General features: G+C 45.8%; 1 protein-coding gene across 2 annotated transcripts in view; it reads left to right on the forward strand.

Moving 5' to 3' along the window:
• Window positions 1-19,733, forward strand: part of LOC126419288 (uncharacterized) — a 91,743-nt gene that overhangs the window by 51,035 nt on the left and 20,975 nt on the right. For both annotated transcript variants that reach the window (XM_050086451.1, XM_050086452.1), the window contains exon 4: window positions 11,085-11,218. In XM_050086451.1, coding sequence (XP_049942408.1) covers window positions 11,085-11,218 — 134 coding nt within the window. The remainder of the gene's footprint in view (window positions 1-11,084; window positions 11,219-19,733) is intronic.

Below are 19,733 nucleotides of genomic sequence, written 5' to 3' on the forward strand. Positions count from 1 at the left end.
TATGTGTTTTAACCTATCTGCTTCTTATTCATTTCCATTTCAGTTCACTCATAGCTGCAAACAACGATGATTGGATGCAATTTCTTAAACATCCTACAGATTTTTTCTTACGTGGGCGACGAGCAGCACTCGTAACCTGACAGAAACTTATGCCAGCACCGAATTTCAGCTGAGTGCTCATTGCATTATCAATTGCGAATACCGCTGTCCCTTCTGTCATATATTTGCTTGGCTTTAAGAGCTAAAATTCTATCTGCAACGTGACGTTGCGCCAAACCTCTGTTTGCAGTCTACACTAAATCATGTATCTTTGCACGCCTCGTCCGACACATTAATCCCTTCATCGCCAACTGCCAGCCATTTTTGCAGATTTATTTTAGGTCTACACTAGTTAATTCCGGGGATGTGTAACTCAACGGGCAGCTTTTGGAGAATAATACCTTTACCAGGTATGGTGCTAATTCTACGAGAAGTTTTATGGTACTGCATGCTTGGAATGTTTGCGTGCCTTAATGTAAGGTACATCTTTAGCACGCACTCTAATGTTGAGCAATAAAAGGGAATCTGAGTCATTTAACTAAAGCCCTGTTTCCTCAATGTCTTATGCTATTAGAAACTCGTCAGATTTTGATCTTCTCTGTAAGTCTTCTCCGGAAAAGCTCGTAGTAATATCTTCACCTATACCATGAAATGTAGGATCTTGGGATTGTTCAATGGACTATGGAAACTGTAAATATCTCTGTGAATCAATTTGGCAGATAAGATTTCTCAAACTTATACATCACATATATACAATGAGCATTAAGTTCGAGTATCTATGGCACCGGATACGAATATTAGTGCCTTATACATGCATGAGTGGTACTTGGTGTCATTTATACGATAGGCCGGAAGATGACATGATCTGAAAGTCGAAAGCGGTTGCCTAATGAAACAATATCAAAATAACTGCTGTTGTACGGTATTATTACATTTCGGTATCTTTCCTTGCCAGTAGGTCTCCACCTGTCTTACTATTCGTTGTCTCACGAAATGAGGTCGCATCATGTGTTGGTTCTCCTGCACTGGTTAAGCGACATCACGTATTCGTTTCTTAACGTCATGGACTGAATATCCATTCCTTATTAAAAAAAAATGTCATGAGCTCTTTGTATAAGGGTGCTCAGCATACTTCTCCTCTGAGCTGAATGGAAAAACTACGCCGTTAGGATATAAGTCCGTATGCGTCTGTTTTCAATGGCTGAATTGTCCATCTAGTTTCAGTTCGAACAATATATCTACAAAAGACAAGTCCATCCCCGCTGTAAGTCTTATGTTTGGCTTTACACTGTTCATATGGTCGATGAACTGCAACTTAGCCTCGCCACCAGGCGACCAGATTGAAAACGTATCATCAAAATGTCTGACATAGAGGGCATAGGAATGCAGAAGGTTGGTACTAGGGAATGAGTGCAATGTGGAAAACTGAGTGATAGAAAACATGGGATATAGGATAGGTGTCACTAAGTTGGAGGCCAGGCCATGGCCATGTGAAGAAAAGAGCAGTGGAGAATGAGCAGAGAAGAAGTAGCCCTGACATGGCGGACGATATGGAGTGGGTTGAATCTTGTAGGACGGGAGGGGGAGGGGGATAAATGTCTGGGCGTCTGTAGCGTGGGGAGACGATATGGAGAGTGTGTACGTGCTTGTTTGGTCGGGTGTGTTCGTATGGACGCACCAGTGTACTAGGAATGGAAATTAGAGGAAAAACAATGAATCTGATAAAATCGAAAATAGAAGGATGTACACTGACGTAGCAGATGTCGTGGGACAGCGGGGTACAGATGTCGCAGAAGTGTTTTATGTGCAGCAAACGTCCCCTGTGCGAGCTGAAGTTGTATAGGAGACCTGAAAAGTGGTGCTCCAAGCGATTTGTGTAACATATAACGTCGTTGCGAGCTAACGCCATTCGAACGGGGTACGGCGCTCATTGCCCTATAGATGGGACTTTCGATTTTAGCAGTGGTGCAGGAATTCTGCTTCACACGTTCAACCACGACCAGGAAGTATCGTGAATTGTTGAATGAGCATGTCACAGCCCACAACAGACGAATTACTGGCCTCGATAACCGTGACCGACGACATCTGAGACGGGTCGACAATTGCGACCGAAGGGCCACATTGCAACAAATCACGGCTCAATTCAACACAGAACGTGTTAGACACATTTCCCAGTGGGCAGTCTGTAAGATCATGGGTTCCACAAAGTATGGGAGCCGGCACCGCACACGGGTTCCACTGTTAACCCAACGTCACTGGGCGCAACGGCTTGTAGTGGGTCGCCAGTCACGAGAAATGGACACTACAACAATGTCGTAATGTGATATGTTCGAATCACGATTTCAAGTGCACCATTATAAGGGGCGGCATCGTGTGTGGCGCAGAGCATATGAGCCGATGGATCACGCCTACCAAGAAGATGTCTCTGCTGTGGTCTGACGTATATTTTCCTGGTATGGAGTGTAGAATGGGGCCCCTAGTTGTTTTGGATGGGATTTTGAATGGTCCGCTGTATGTTGAGTGGCTCGGGGACTATTTCCACCCTCTTTTGACCTTCCAATACCCTGACGGTTCTGCGGTGTTTCAAGATGACACGACGCCGCCACATCGCTCCAACGTCACCCTAGAATGGTTCCAGCAACATGCAGGGGAGGGTCAAGGACTGAGTAGCCACCATGTAGCCCAGGTTTGAACCCCACCGAGCATATCTGGGATCTCATGGAATGTAGGCTTGGATCGAGCACCTGCGAATAGACGAGAATTGCGATTTGGTGTCAGCTGCTTCCAGAGGAAACTTGCAAACATACTTCCACGGCGTCTCATTGCACTCCGCAGGGCCAGAGGAGGCTCCACGCGATATTAGGTGCATATTGTTGCATATTGTTGTGTCTAGGAATCCTGCCTACTAGGTTCACTAGACAAACAATCAAACGTATTAATGAGTTTTATTACAATAAGAAACTTACAGATACTTAATTTTGGCAATTACTCAGATGTGTCGCAAGCAATACTTAGCCTTTGCAGTGAGTGTTGATCTCTGACAAAAAGCCTTTCCTGAACTCCTATCGAAGTGCGTCACGTCAAATGAACCGCCACCAGTCGGGTACGGCACTTATGTCCTCTTCACGGTGGGACTGCAGCCGTCCCGTTGTTGTCCTGGAAAGGAGGTCAGTCTGCGTGCGATTGGCTGACTTCTTGCCACAGCCTTCTCTTCCCTGTCGTTCCAGCCTGGTGTGCCGGCGCTTGACTTCACGGCATAACATTCCCCCCCCCCCTTTCCCCTAAAGCGACGGACCGTCGTCAAATATGGAGGACGGCAACGAGAGGAGAGGCAGGAGCGCGGAGGCTCTGATGGACCGGAAACTGTGGCTGCAGGGGATGTCATACTTCCAGTCATACTCCACCATCCGGCATTCGCTCTGGAGGAAACGTTCCCCAGAAAACGCTCAAAGTGTACGCGTCTACCTCCTGAGGCCCACACCATGATGCAGAAGGCGTCTGCTGATCCATCGGTAGGAGGCGGCGGAGGAGGCAAAGGGTCCGTTTCCATGAAGTCGTCCCGCGGTGTCGTGATGACATCCTCTGGCGCCTGCTGTGGTCGCGTTGTCCTCGGGATCCATGAACCTAGGGGAAGAGACAAAGAAGGATCACGGTACATAACAGTGACGATTTTGATTGTGATGTCGGCGCTGCGATCCGTATCGGCCTGAAATGAGATAGATACATGCGTCAAGTCTACGAAGAATCTCGCCTCGCGCCCACCCTCTGCTGCCGCTAAAAACCCTGAAAAACACAATTCACGCAATGTGAAGCGATACTTGAGCCCTTCCTTCGGCGCCGGATGCTGAGGACGGTGGATCAGTGTCATGTCGTGGATGTGAGCGATAGGAGGCGACATGTTGCAATGCTTGATCCCTGGTGTGTGCGGTGCGAAGTCTGGACATCTGCTGCTTGAGGGTTCTGACAAAACGTTCCGATTCGCTGTTTGGATGCTGTATGACATTGCGTTCGTAGAATGTTTAAATTTCTTTTGACGTCAACTGAGGATCGTTGTCCGACACTGTGACTTCAGCCAAACCTTCGAGGCCATAAATAGTGGACAATGCCTGAACTGTGCTACGTGACGTTGTCCAATTCATTGGCACAACAAAAGGAAATGTGCACACGTTGCCATGGTGATAGCTACTTAGGCAAAGCAGAGAATTTTTGTGGCAGAGCGGACTTACTTTCCGCACATGCTTGACACTGTGACATCTTTTCTACACTACTGGCCATTAAAATTGCTACACCAAGAAGAAATGCAGATGATAAACGGGTATTCATTGGACAAATATATTATACTTCAACTGACATGTGATTACATTTTCACGAAATTTTGGTGCATAGATCCTGAGAAATCAGTACCCAGAACAACCACCTCAGGACGTAATAACGGCCTTGATACGCCTGGACATTGCGTCAAACAGTGCTTGGATGGCGTGTACAGGTACAGCTGTCCATGCAGTTTCAACACGATACCACAGTTCATCAACAGTAGTGACCCGCGTATTGTGACGAACCAGTTGCTCGGCCACCATTGAGCAGATGTTTTCAGTTGGTGACAGATCTGGAGAGTATGCTGACCAGGGCAGCAGTCGAACATTTTCTGTATCCAGAAAGGCCCGTACAGGACCTCAACATGCGGTCGTGCATTATCCTGCTGAAATGTAGGGTTTCGCAGGGATCGAATGAAAGGTAGAGCCACGGGTCGTAACACATCTGAAATGTAACGTCCACTGTTCAAAGTGCCATCAATGAGATCAAGAGGTGACCGAGACGTGTAACCAATTGCACCCCATACCATCACGCCAGATGATACGCCAGTATGGTGATGACGAATACACGCTTCCAATGTGCATTCATCGCGATGTCGCCAAACACGGATGCGACCATCATGATGCTGTAAACAGAACCTGGATTCATCCAAAAAAAAATGACGTTTTGCCAATCGTGCATCCAGGTTCGTCGTTGAGTACACCATCACAGGCGCTCCTGTCTGTGATGTAGCGTCAAGGGTAACCGCAGCCATGGTCTCCGAACTGATAGTCCATGCTATTGCAAAAATCGTCGAACTGTTCGTGCAGATGGTTGTCTTGCAAACGTCCCCATGTGTTGACTCAGGGATCGAGACGTGGCTGTACGATCCGTTACAGCCATGTGGATAAGATGCCTCTCATCTCGACTGCTAGTGATAGGAGGCCGTTGGGATCCAACGCGAGCAGCAGTGTCGCGATACGATAAACCGCAATCGCGATAGGCTACAATCCGACCTTTATCAAAGTCGGAAACGTGATGGTATGCGTTTCTCTTCCTTACACGAGGTATCACAATAACGTTTCACCAGGTAACGCCGGGCAACTGCTGTTTTTGTATGAGAAATCGGTTGGAAACTTTCCTCGTGTCAGCATCCTTGTGTGAATGCTCTGAAAAGCTAATCATTTGCATATCACAGCATCTTCTTCCTGTCTGTTAAATTTCGCGTCTGTAGCATGTCATCTTCGTGGTGTAGCAATTTTAATGGCCAGTAGTGTATTTGGGTGTCCATACCCAGCCAAGTACAGTGTCGATGCGCTAACTGTTTCGTACGAACAATCCTCCAGTGTCCTTGGTGAAGTAACTGCAACACTTCTTTTTGCAAAGCTTTGGGGAACAACACACGTGACTGTCCACTGCCATTTTGAACAAGAATCACACAGTGTTGTATAGCGAGGCTGTGCCGACGTGGAAAGTATCGGCGCACTTCTAGTTCTTTATGCTAAGCAATGAGGGAGATCAAGACATGCGAATGTATCTCAGCGAAATGTTCAAATCTGAATAAGCTTCCGTGGCCTGTGCATTTTTCCTATAGTTGAGAGGAAAGGATTGAAGTAATTCAGAATCCTGAGCATCGATGGGATAACAAGATACATCAGAAGCGTCGAAGTCTGTATCATGGCCAATCGGAAGACGTGAAAGTGCATCCGCCCTACCATGTTGAGCTTTTGGACGATACACAATGTCGTACTGGTATTGAGACAGCAAAAAAGACTATCGTTGCAACTTTTGGGCAGTTCGTACAGGTACCGGTTTCATCGAATGAAGCAAGGACCGCAATGGCTTGTGATCCGTTACTAAGTAGAATTTTCTGCCATACAAATAGTGGTGCAATTTGGTGACACCATACACAATAGCCAATGCCTCTTTCTGTATTTGTGAATAGTTACACTGAGCTTTTTGACAACACTTTTGATGCGAAAGCAATAGGCCGTCTTTATTACCAAATCTGTGCAAAAGCACTGCTCCGGTTCCGTAAGAGGAAGCGTCAACTTTCGACACATCTGGTTTGTCAGGATCAAAGTGAACCAAGCATCGATCACTGAGCAATGGATCATTAAGTTTTAGAAAAACTTCTTGGCACTCGTCTGTCCAAACAAAGAGCACGTTTTTGCGATGCAAGCGATGCAATGGACCTGCGATCTGTGCAGCATTCGGTGTAAACCGAATATAGTAGTTTATTTTCCCTAAGACTGACTGTAATTCTGTGATATTGCAAGGAACTGGCAAATCACGTATAGCTAACAATACTGATGACGATTGACACCTTGACCATTGATGCCATGACCAAGATACAACAGCGCAAGTTAAAAAGAAATCACACTTGTCCAGTCTACACTTTAGTCCTGCCTCAGATAACACACAAAACAATGCACGCAAATTTGTAATGTGTTATTCAAGTGTACGACCTGCTACGACAATATTGTCTAAATAGTTTGGTTCAAATGGCTCTGAGCACTATGGGACTCAACTGCTGAGGTCATTAGTCCCCTAGAACTTAGAACTAGTTAAACCTAACTAACCTAAGGACATCACAAACAGCCATGCCCGAGGCAGGATTCGAACCTGCGACCGTAGCGGCCTTGCGGTTCCAGACTGCAGCGCCTTTAACCGCACGGCCACTTCGGCCGGCTCTAAATAGTTTGAACAGTTTTCTACTTGAGCAGTCAGCTGTTCCAAATACCATTGGAAAATGGAGGTTGCGGAAGCACTGACAAAAGGCAAACGCAAATATTTAAACAAACCCAAATGAGTACTCACAACACACGCGGTTTGAGATTGTGCATCTAATGGTAGTTGAAGGTATGCGTTGCGCTAATCAATTTTTGAAAAGTAGTGACCAGCGCCTAATCTGTCCATGAGGTCCTCTGGGCGTGGCAATCACAGTTTGTGGGTTGACTATAGGCTTAAAGTCAATACAGAGGTGAAAGCGGCCCGAAGGTTTGGGGAGCAAAACTAGTGGACCTGCCCATTGACTAGCTTTTATGAGCAAAATTGTTCTGATGTCTTGCAATTTTTGTGTTCAGTAGTCACTTTGACCCGTAATCCAATAGTAACAGGTCTAGCCCGGCAAAATTTCGGCTGAGCATTGTCTTTCAGAGTAATATGTGCAAAAAATTGTTAGCCTTGCCTAAGAATTCAGGGAATTCCTTCAGCAAGCTACTAGCTACACTGTCCTTGTCATTGAATGCAGTCACTGGCAACGCACTGTCCTGAATCTGAAAGCCAAACAAACTACGTTCTCACAATCGCGTGATTGTAGACAGTGAAAGTCTCAGTTCACGTGTGAGAGCGATACATGGCAGGCAAAGTTCATTTTCCGAAAACGGGAATGTCTTGCCCATTATAAGCTGTCAGGTGCGTGCTAGTTTTAGACAGGCGTGGGGAGCCTAACAATTCATATGTATCACGATTCAGCAATGTAGCAGAGGCACCCGTGTCCAACTGAAATTTCACACATTTTCCAATAAGATGCAAATGAACAAAAAGGTTGCTGGACTGGCGTAGCACTGAAGAAACTCTTTGCTTCCTAGATTTCCTAATGCCTGCAGCAGGCTTTGAATGCACTGCATTGATGACATAGGCCTTGTGACTAGGTTTTTGTGAGTGGGCAGAATTCTTATGTTTATTACACTGCAAACATACAGACTGCACGTGACCCTTCTTGCCACAGGTGTAACACCGCGCTTGTCTGGACGAGCAATCTTGGCGTTTTTGCCGTGAATAGCACTGAGGGCATGACTTAATTCTATTCACTGATGTAGCCACCTATTTAGAGAACTGTTTACGTGGCTTGGCGTGCGTATGCTGTTGCTGCTTACTGAGCCGGTCGTGAGCAACGGACGACTCAACCAGACAAATTGGTAGCTGCTCAAACTTATCGGCTGCTATGGCGCATGAATAATACTGCTCTATAATTTGCACTACGTGATCAAAAGAGGGATCTGACTGTTTCAAAATCTGTTGTCTAAGGTTGACATCAGTTACACTGTACATGATCGCACCATGCAAGATAACATCTGAATATAAAGCACCACAAGCACATTTGAATTTGCGTTTACTCGTCATACCCTGTAAATCTGTTACCCACTCGCAATAAGTTTGATTCGGCCTTTTCTTGCAACGAAAGAATTGGTTGGTTCAAATGGCTCTGAGCACTATGGGACTTACCTTCTAAGGTCATCAGTCCTCTCGAACTTAGAACTACTTAAACCTAACTAGCCGAAGGACATCACTCACATCCATGCCCGAGGCAGAATTCGAATCTGCGACCGTAGCGGTCGTGCGGTTCCAGACTGTAGCGCCTAGAACCGCTCGGCCACCCCGGCCGGCAAAGAATTGGCATCTAGCTGCCACCACATTCACTTGTTGTTCATAATATTTAGAGAACCCACAACCTGATCATAGGAAAGTTCACTCGGAGTGGCGTTAGAAAACAATTTCTGAATGAGGCGAAAGACTGCACTTCCTAATTTTGACCAAAAGTAATGTAATTTCACAGTATTTGACACTTTTTGAGCAACGATGTGGGCTTCACACTGTTGCAAGTACTTGAGCCATTCCCTTTCTTTTTCGTTATACTGGCGAAAAGGTGTTATGGCACTCGGAGCTGCAGTCGTGGCGGCATGTTGCGCTGCGTTGGCTTGGTTGGTTGGTTGGTGGGTTGTGGGGATTAAAGGGACTAAATTGCTACGGTCATCGGTCTGCGATGGCTTGGTTTGCGAGTAACTGCTGTACCAAGTTTAGAAGGGTTGCCGTCTGCTGTGTCTGAAACTGAAACATCTGTGTCAGCTACATTGGATCTATTGCTTACATCTGAGGCGCCTGAGCAGGGGTGGGAGAGGTGGATTGCTCATTTTGGAATAGACAGTGCAAGCAAGAAAACAAGCACACAAGCGAAGAAAATTTTTGCAACATCCACCTGAAAACACTGAATAGGAGAAACACTGTAAGAGACACCATTAAAATATATAAATACACTCCTCCAAAGAAAAGACAAAGTAGAATTAAGGTGCCAGCAAAACACAAAAGCCCACGACAAAACTCAGAGTTCGGAACGGGAACAGGGCATCGCTATGTTGTTCTTACACCTCGTCGCCACTCTTGTTGTCTATAAATCCTGCCTACTCAATTCGCTAACCAATCAAACAACTCGTATTAATGAGTTTCATTACAGTAAGAAAATTGTGAGGGCGGGTACGCGAGTCGTGCTTGGGTAGCTCAGTTGGCAGAGCACTTGCCCGCGAAAGGCAAAGGTCTCGAGTTCGAATCTCGGTCCGGCACACAGTTTTAATCTGCCAGGAAGTTTAATATCAGCGCACACTCCGCTGTAGAGTGAAAATCTCATTCTGGAAACGTCCCCCAGAGTGTAGCTAAGCCATGTCTCCGCAATATCCTTTCTTCCAGGAGTGCTAGTTCTGCAAGGTTCGCAGGTGAGCTTCTGTGAAGTTTGAAAGGTAGGAGACGAGGTACTGGCGGAATTAAAGTTGTGAGGGCGGATCGTGAGTCGTGCTTGGGTAGCTCACTTGGTAGAGCACTTGCCCGCGAAAGGCAAAGGTCCCGAGTTCGAGTCTCGGTCCGGCACACAGTTTTAATCTGCCAGGAAGTTTCATATCAGCGCACACTTCACTGTAGAGGAAAATCTCATTCAAGAAAATTACAGATTCTTAACTTTGTCAATTACACAGATGTGTCGCAAGCAAAGGACGACATATGAAATAATCGGTCTTTGCAGTGATTGCTGATCTCTAACTGACAAAAGTCTTTCGTGAACTGCTGTCGAAGTGTAACGTTGACGCCGCTATGCAAGTGGGCCGCCAACATTCGGGCACGGGGCCGCAACTGTCGTGTTGTCGTCCTGGAATGGAAGTTGGTCAGCATGCGATTGGGTGGCTTCTTCTCACAGCCTTCCTTCCCTATCGTTCCCGACTGTAGTGCCGGCACTTGACTTTACGCTATAACACATATCCCACGACATTTGTTAAGTCAGTGTCCATTGTGCGTGATGCAGGAGGGGAAAGTATGAGCTAGTAAAAGATTCTTATAGGAGAGGGTAAGCGGATGTGGAAAGCGAGGTGGGATGCATGGCGTTCAAGGATCTGAAAAGAGTGACAGAAGATTGGCTCAGAGGATATCCAGGCTATAATGTACTAGCAGTGGACGGGGCATATGAAGCCTCGATAAATGTGGTAGTTCATAGTTGGCCAGTTGTTGGTTTTAGTAGTATTAGTGCACTGTGGGCTTACCATGGTTGGTAGGTGGAAGTTTGTTTGAGGAGCCACTGGTTGCGCCAATACTTAAATGGATTGAGGTAGAGATGAAAGGACTGGTGAGATTTCTTTAAGGTTTGGGTCAAGGGCTAGAAAACCAGTGTTGTCGTCGTACAGCAGCATATGCTCAGCAGGTGGTGGCCTCCTCATATTAGCAGTGTAAAGCGGACAGAAGCAGGGAGAGAATGGAGCACTGCGGCACTTCTGTAGTAGGATGGAAGTCACAGGAATTGCTGTTATTCATCATGGGCGATTGGGCAGAAAGAAGATCGACCAGTTTTGTTTTCTACCGGAAATTTAATACAATGATTTCAGCTTAATATAGTTTCTCTGTGTTAGGAAAAGAGCAGGAATTTTGTCCGAAATCCCGTCTACGTAATAAGGATGGAGCCGTGGTATTAAGGGTAGTCCATGCTGTTCCAGAGCCGACGTGGAGACCGACAAGCTGTCGCTGGTGGCAGAAGCGCCGCACATCCTGTTCGAGAGCGACTACGATATGCTTGGCAAGTTCATCGAGGTCTTTGTAGTGGGATCCGGCAAGTGCAAGTTCGTCTTCGGTAAGCACTGCTCGATTTGGTTCTTGATCGTTGTAAGTGGATTCCTGTACCAGCCAGCGCCGGCTCTAGGAGGCGATGGAGGGGGGGGGGGGGGGGGGGAGAAGGACGGGGAGAGGTGGGTCTCACCGCCTTAAATTTTAATATGGCTCCAAAAGAATGAATTAAACAGAGCAATGAAACTTTGTACATAAATACAAGTCAAGACAACCAATAATCTCTTCATTCAAGATGCACAGCAGTCTAAAACTCTAGAGGAAATCGGCCTAACATATCCTATACAGCAATTTTAAACATCCATAGTAGTATCGCTGAGGAAGAAACTTTGTAGTAAATAAATAAAGTATCAGTAAAATTCGCAACGTAAACGTTTCACTTCTGTTTCACTGACTGGTGCCCATATAATGATCTGGTTTTGAGACTATTCACGTTAGAAAGGTGTATGAGTTAGCATGATATGTGAAAATAAGAAGAAAAGCGTGAATTACTTTATGAAAAAGGTTTACTGTGTCTGAAAAGGCAAGAAGCTAAGATTTTTGGAGGCACGTGAAATTTAATCACGATGCAGCAAAACCCCTGGGACGGGCCCCGTAGCAGCGAAACCCACCACACTTCGTCTCAACATCGAGACAGACTGTAAGTGTATCATCTACGCTGTGAGCATTCAGATGCACAGAGCAGAATTTTTTTCTCCAACGTATGTTGCCTCCAAAGTTATGTTGCTATGGCGTGGTGTAATGTTTGATAAATAAAATAAAATGTGGAGCGTGTGGCCCCCCAACGACTGGGTTTTACTCGTCTCCCTCCCTGGTTGCTCCAGAGGCCCAGCGTCCTTTTATACTTGTCGGAGTACCGGAGGAGCTGCACTCCTGCGTTTGTTTTTACCTCCTTATTTTATGATATTTGAAACCAGCGTACCGACCATGTACCAGTATTTACGGATGGCTCTAAACAGGGGGTCTCTGTTGGTTGCAGCCGGCCGGTGTGGCCGTGCGGTTAAAGGCGCTTCAGTCTGGAACCGCGTGACCGCTACGGTCGCAGGTTCGAATCCTGCCTCGGGCATGGATGTGTGTGATGTCCTTAGGTTAGTTAGGTTTAATTAGTTCTAAGTTCTAGGCGACTGATGACCTCAGAAGTTAAGTCGCATAGTGCTCAGAGCCATTTGAACATCTGTTGGTTGTGCTGTTGTTTTCCCTGATCGAGTCGTCAAGTTACGGCTTCCTGCGGCGTTTACCATCTTTGATGCCGAATTGTTTGCGATCCTGCGGGCTTTGGAGCAGATGAGATGTGTTCCCAGTCGTAAGTTCCTCATCTGTTCTGACTCCCTGAGTGCCCTTCAGACCATGCAACACTTGTACCCAGCGGATACGGTCGTCCAGAACATCCATGATGCCCTACTCCACCTGCAACGGCAGGGGAAGGAGGTTTCTTTCTGCTGGGTGGCGGGGCACGTGGGTATTAGGGGAAACGAACTGGCGGATGTGGCTGCCAAAGATGCATGTTCCTTCCCTCACGTTGTTGAATGTGCCGTCCCCCTCCATGCTGTTACCTCCCTCCTGCGTTTTCGTGTTATGCATCAATGGGAAGAGGAGTGGCTGGCAGTCGGTGACAATAAGCTGCGTCTGGTCAAGGCCACCACGCGGCCATGGCGTACGTCCTACCAGTCATGCAGGCGGGATGAGGTTCTCCTCACTCGCCTCCGCATCGGGCACAGTCCCTTCACACATGGTTTTTTACTCCGGCGGGAGGATCCCCCAATCTGCAGTGCTTGTGGCGTCCATATTACTGTCCGCCACATTTTACTTGACTGTCTTTTATTCTCTGACCAGAGGGCGGTGGTTTCTTTGGCACCGGATTTGCCCTCTACTTTGCAAGACGACGCAACGTCTGTGGTTAAGGTTTTACGGTTTTGTGTCCTGTCCAATTTGTTGCCTCGGATTTTAGGGAGAGGGTTTTAATGTGCTGCTGGATGACTGGCTCACCCAGATTTTAGGTAAGAGGTCCGCCAGTCACGAATACCTCCTTGTTTCCCTTCGGTTTCTGTCCTCCCTTCCTTGTGTTTCCTTCTCCTCTTGTTTTGCCTCTGTATGTGAGGATTTGGAACTGCGTCAGGTCTGTGTCTTTTAGCTGTTCCCCTTGTTCGCTGTTCGTCTTAGTCCCTTCACTGCATGTGTTCCTGTTTTTATGCGTTTGGGCGCTGATGACCCCGCTGTTTAGCGCCCGTAAACCTCAAACACACAACGTTTGATCTCAAGCGCTTTGCAGATTTTCTGTATCATTGTGTCGCTAGTGCAGACATACTCCGATCAAATGTGCCGTGGATTTGACACGCGCGTTCCATACGCTTCTTAGTAATTGCCATCCGATATCTAGAATGAATGTGATTTGAGGCCTTAAAGAAAACTATGCAAAGCATTTCCCTTGTTTGCGACAAGTGCCACATCCGATATGTCTATGATGTTTTTGTCATAGGAAATAAGGAATAGGCACCACTACTTTTTTAATGTTTTGTACTGGTTTTGATGGCATTCCCAAATGTCTGTTTTAACAAATTATACTGCAGGCGTATTGCGATATGGATTTCTTATACTCCAAAGTGAAAGTACCCCGAAAAAATCTAATTATAAATGAAACTTAGTGTTTTACTTTCTTATGCTTTACGTTCTATCCTCGTTCATCTACTCATACACGAAAACTAAAGTTTTGATCGCACATTCATATCCCTCACGTTAGAGCAGGTCAGTAACCTATTATGATTAGTATAAAATAAATAAAACAGTTTGTAAATCAGCGTAGTGTAGGGGAAATGACTCAGACTGTCATGTATAAATCTTATTTGCAGATAAAATTGCTAGAAACGTGTAGAGATTGAAGTGCAGACTGGCAGCTCGCAACGGAATTTGTCTATCACTTGTCTGTAAATATATATCCGTGCAGTCTTGTACATCAGCCCTACAACTTTATCTCTTTGTTACACTGCGTCTCGATATTTGGCAACACGTAAAGGTCATGCTTCTAGTATGATTATAAGCAGAGCTTTGTGAGCTTTATGTTACTTAACTATGTAATGTAATTTTTCCTGGTTTGCCTCCTGATTTCATCAGTAGCAGCAACGATTATTCACTATCCCTGTTGGTGATAAATTTGTGAAAACAAGGCATACATGCAATATTTTAGTTCCAGTCTTACGAGGGACCATTATCAACTTGAATACATATTTTAACGAGAAAGAAAAGCACACACACATATATTTGATACCCGGCCCTAGCAACGGATACCGCTCGAAAATATGAGCCATGCTTCTATCAGTAAGCAAATACGATCTTCTAGGAGTACAACTTTCAGACTTTCACGCACACCGGTTGTATGTCACTCACTCCTCCCCACTGCAGCCGCCTAACGCCGGAGCGGGAAGCGGGTGTACTTTAGAGTGACAGCCACTGGCCTCCTGTCCACGTGATATTGAAGGCTACGGAAGAGGAGGGGGAAGATGGACACATTTTTACAAGGTGTTTTGAAATATTGTTTGAGAACACATTATTTTACGTGAAAAATCGTACTTAATATGAGAACTTATTATGCCAACCCCACATATCTATATGTTCAATATTATTTTAACCATAGCCTTGCACTGACATCATGCGCGCTGAAATGTGATGCCTTCGAATTGTTATACTGTTTTCAATATCAGTTGATGTATTACACTGTATTTCATTGCTACTTGGTCAATTTTCCCGCTTCGTTGACTCAGGTTGCAATCATCTGACGCTCGAGGGCTCCGAATTGTTCGTGTAAATATGACTGTGCGTGAAAATATCTTGTTGTAATCGAGTTTCTAAGCACAGAAAACATGCTTCCAATTGAAATCCATAGAAGGATGAAGGCTGTGTACGGTGACCGACATCAGTAATGTGCGACAACTCCAGCAATGCGACGCGCTGGTTTCACTGTCATGGACAATCCTCCATACAGTCCGACGTCGCCCCATCTAATTTTCATCTGTTTTGAAAACTTAAAAGATATCTTCGAGGACTTCACTTTTCTACTGATGAAGTGGCGCCCGCAGAGGTGAAGTTGTGGCTCCGTCAGTAAGTCAAACATTCTATACCGACAGTATCAACAAACTGACATCGCTTTGCGAGAAATGTATTCGTCGTCAGGGGGAATGTATTCAGACATGAAGAATGAAGAAGAAGACTGTTAATAAGGTTTGTCTTATTTAAAAAGCTTTAAGAGTTTTCACATAAAAAGTTCGGAGGCGTTACTTTACAGCATACCCTTGCATGTACACGCGGTGGTCATAAAACGCCTGAAACGCTTGTAAGACTGTTCAGCGTAGGTTATGCTGAGAAATAGTTATTAAGAAAAAATTCGATACGGTGCGCCGTTTCCGAGTTAACTGGCATTGAAGTTAGCCAGTCAGACAACTGCACGCGAAAATTCAAGCGGCCAGGCAGAACTAGTGTCAGTTGTTCTGACAGCGTAGATGACGTGCGCAAGACACCGCTCAGCCTTTGGCTCGTGTTCCATCCTTGCTACCGCCACACGTCCAGTTTTTGTATCTGTCTCTTGTTCTGTCTTAGGTAACAAAACAGAGCCGAGTGGAGGGTCTCAATCAGAGGCTGAGAACGTTCTGCGACCATGTGGGCTGCAGATTCCTCGACTTGCGCCATAGGGTGGTGGGGCTTTGGGTTCCGCTGGATAGGCTACACGGGTAGCAGGGGTTGTATGGCGTGGACTGGGTGGTTTTTTAGGTTAGATGGCCTCGGGTAAGTACAGAAAGGGCAACAGCCTCAAAGGGTGCGAGGCAAAGTCAGGACATGTGGGGACCAAGCAGCCATCGGTATTGTAATTGTAAACTGTCGAAGCTGCGTTGGTAAAGTACCGGAACTTCAAGCGCTGATAGAAAGCGCCTTAGCTGAAATCGTTATAGGTACAGAAAGCTGGCTTAAGCCAGAGATAAATTCCGCCGAAACTTTTACAAAGGTTCAAATGGCTCTGAGCACTAAGGGACTCAACTGCTGAGGTCATTAGTCCCCTAGAACTTAGAACTAGTTAAACCTAACTAACCTAAGGACATCACAAACATCCACGCCCGAGGCAGGATTCGAACCTGCGACCGTAGCGGTCTTGCGGTTCCAGACTGCAGCGCCTTTAACCGCACGGCCACTTCGGCCGGCTTTTACAAAGGCACAGACGATATTTAGAAAGGATAGATTGCATGCAACAGCTGGTGGCGTGTTTGTCGCTGTTAGTAGTAGTTTATCCTGTAGTGAAGTGGATAGTTCCTGTGAATTATTATGGGTGGAGGCTACACTCAACAACCGAGGTAGGTTAATAATTGGCTCCTTTTACCGACCTCCCGACTCAGCAGCATTAGTGGCAGAACAACTGAGAGAAAATATGGAATACATTTCACATAAATTTTCTTAGCATGTTATAGTCTTAGGTGGAGATTTCAATTTACCAGATATAGAATGGGACACTCAGATGTTTAGGACGGGTGGTAGGGACAGAGCATCGAGTGACATTATACTGAGTGCACTATCCGAAAATTACCTCGAGCAATTAGACAGAGAACCGACTCGTGGCGATAACATCTTGGACCTACTGATAACAAACAGACCCGAACTTTTCGACCCTGTAAGTGCAGAACAGGGAATCAGTGATCAGAACGCCGTTGCAGCATCCCTGAATATGGAAGTAAATAGGAATATAAAAAAAGGAGGAAGGTTTATCTGTTTAGAAAGAGTAATAGGAGGCAGATTTCAGACTATCTAGCAGATAAAAACGAAAATTTCTGTTCCGACACTGACAATGTTGAGTGTTTATGGAAAAAGTTCAAGGCAATCGTAAAATGCGTTTTAGATAGGTACGTGCCTAGTAAAACTGTGAGGGACGGGAAAAAACCCACCGTGGTTCAACAACCAAGTTAGGAAACTACTGCGAAAGCAAAGAGAGCTTCACTGCAAATTTAAACGCAGCAAAAACCTCTCAGACAAACGGAAGCAAAACGATGTCAAAGTTAGCCTAAGGAGGGCTATGCGTGAAGCGTTCGGTGAATTCGGAAGTAAAATTCTATGTACCGACTTGACAGAAAATCTAGGAAGTTCTGGTCTTACGTTAAATCAATAAGGGGATCGAAACATCATATCCAGACACTCTGGGATGATAATGGCATTGAAACAGAGGATGGCACGCGTAAAGCTGAAATACTAAACACCTTTTTCCAAAGCTGTTTCACAGAGGAAGACCGCACTGCAGTTCCTTCTCTGAATCCTCGCACTAACGAAAAAATGGCTGACATCGAAATAAGTGTCCAAGGAATAGAAGAGCAACTGAAATCACTCAACAGAGGAAAGTCCACTGGACCTGACGGGATACCAGTTAGATTCTACACAGAGTACGCGAAAGAACTTGCCGCCCTTCTAACAGCCGTGTACCGCAAGTCTCTAGAGGAACGGAGGGTTCCAAATAATTAGAAAAGAGCGCAGTTAGTACCAGTTTTCAAGAAGGGTCGTCGAGCCGATGCACAAAACTATAGACCTATATATCTGACGTCGATCTGTTGTAGAATTTTCCTTGACTTCCGGAAGGAGTTCAGAACAGTTCCGCACTGTCGCCTGATAAACAAAGTAAGAGACTAGGAATATCAGACCAGCTGTGTGGCTGGATTGAAGAGTTTTTAGCAAACAGAACACAGCATGCTGTTCTCAATGAAGAGATGTCTACAGACGTTAAAGTAACCTCTGGCGTGCCGCAGGGGAGTGTTATGGGACCATTGCTTTTCACAATATATATGAATGACCTAGCAGATACTTACGGAAGTTCCATGCGGCTTTTCGCGGATGATGCTGTAGTATACAGAGAAGCTGCAACACTAGAAAATTGCAGCGAAATGCAGTAAGATCTTCAGCGGATAGGCACTTGGTGCAGGGAGTGGCAACTGACCCTTGACATAGATAAATGTAATGTATTGCGAATACACAGAAAGAAGGATCCTTTATTGTATGATTATATGATAGCGGAACAAACACTGGTAGCAGTTACTCCTCTAAAATATCTGGGAGTATGCGTACGGAACGATTTGAAGTGGAATGATCATATAAAATTAATTGTTGGTAAGGCGGGTGCCAGGCTGATATTCATTGGGAGAGTCCTTAGAAAATGTAGTCGATCAACAAAGGAGGTGGCTTACAAAACAATCGTTCGACCTATACTTGAGTATTGCTCATCAGTGTGGGATCCGTACCAGGTCGGGTTGACAGAGCGGCGCGTTTCGTCACAGGGTTATTTGGTAAGCGTGATAGAGTTACGGAGATGTTTAGCAAACTCAAGTTTCAGACTCTGCAAGAGAGGCGCTCTGCATCGCGGTGTAGCTTGCTGTACAGGTTTCGACAGGGTGCGTTTCTGGATGAGGTGTCGAATATATTGCTATCCCCTACTTACACCTCCCGAGGAGATGACGAATGTAAAATTACAGAGATTCGAGTGCGCACGGAGGATTTCCGGCAGTCGTTCTTGCCGCGAACAATACGCGACTGCAACAGGAAAGGGAGGTAATGACAGTAGCACGTAAAGTGCCCTCCGCCACACACCGTTGGGTGGCTTGCGGAGTATAAATGTAGATGTAGATGTAGGAACAGGTTTGGCGACACCGTCTCTGGCGGGCCGCTTTAATCTGCAGGTGCAACGGCCTAATTGGCTAACTTCACTGCTAGTCAACTCAGAAACAGCGTACCGCATAGAATTTTTTTCTTAGCCGTTATGCTGCACCACGATCTGCCATGCAGCACCTTTACAAGCTTTCCAGTTTGTTCCTGACCATTCAGTATAAGCTACAAAATCGAAATGGATAAACTTCAGCAACTTTAGAATTTTTATCAAATGAAGTTAACGATTTCCGATTTATAATTTAATCGTGCCAAACACGTTGAAGCATCTGCTGCAAATCTACTTCACTTTAACAGCGCCACCTTTAAAATCCAAACAGAAAATAGAGCACAACAACGATGTTAATAATTCAGTAGCGCTATCCTACTTCTTTAACGACAGTCGTCTTTTTCATTCATTTACACTGCATTTGTGAATTCAAACATGTTCAGAACAAAGAAATTTCTAGCACCAGCTACAGGCTAGAAACCACGCTCTTTGACATAATTAAAAGAAGCATATTACCGGTGTTAAAATACACTCCTGACACCGGTGTGTCAGACCCACCATACTTGCTCCGGACACTGCGAGAGGGCTGTACAAGCAATGATCACACGCACGGCACAGCGGACACACCAGGAACCGCGGTGTTGGCCGTCGAATGGCGCTAGCTGCGCAGCATTTGTGCACCGCCGCCGTCAGTGTCAGCCAGTTTGCCGTGGCATACGGAGCTCCATCGCAGTCTTTAACACTGGTAGCATGCCGCGACAGCGTGGACGTGAACCGCATGTGCAGTTGACGGACTTTGAGCGAGGGCGAATAGTGGGCATGCGGGAGGCCGGGTGGACGTACCGCCGAATTGCTC

Source organism: Schistocerca serialis, chromosome 9 (genome assembly GCF_023864345.2).
Source record: "Schistocerca serialis cubense isolate TAMUIC-IGC-003099 chromosome 9, iqSchSeri2.2, whole genome shotgun sequence".
NCBI lineage: Eukaryota > Metazoa > Arthropoda > Insecta > Orthoptera > Acrididae > Schistocerca > Schistocerca serialis.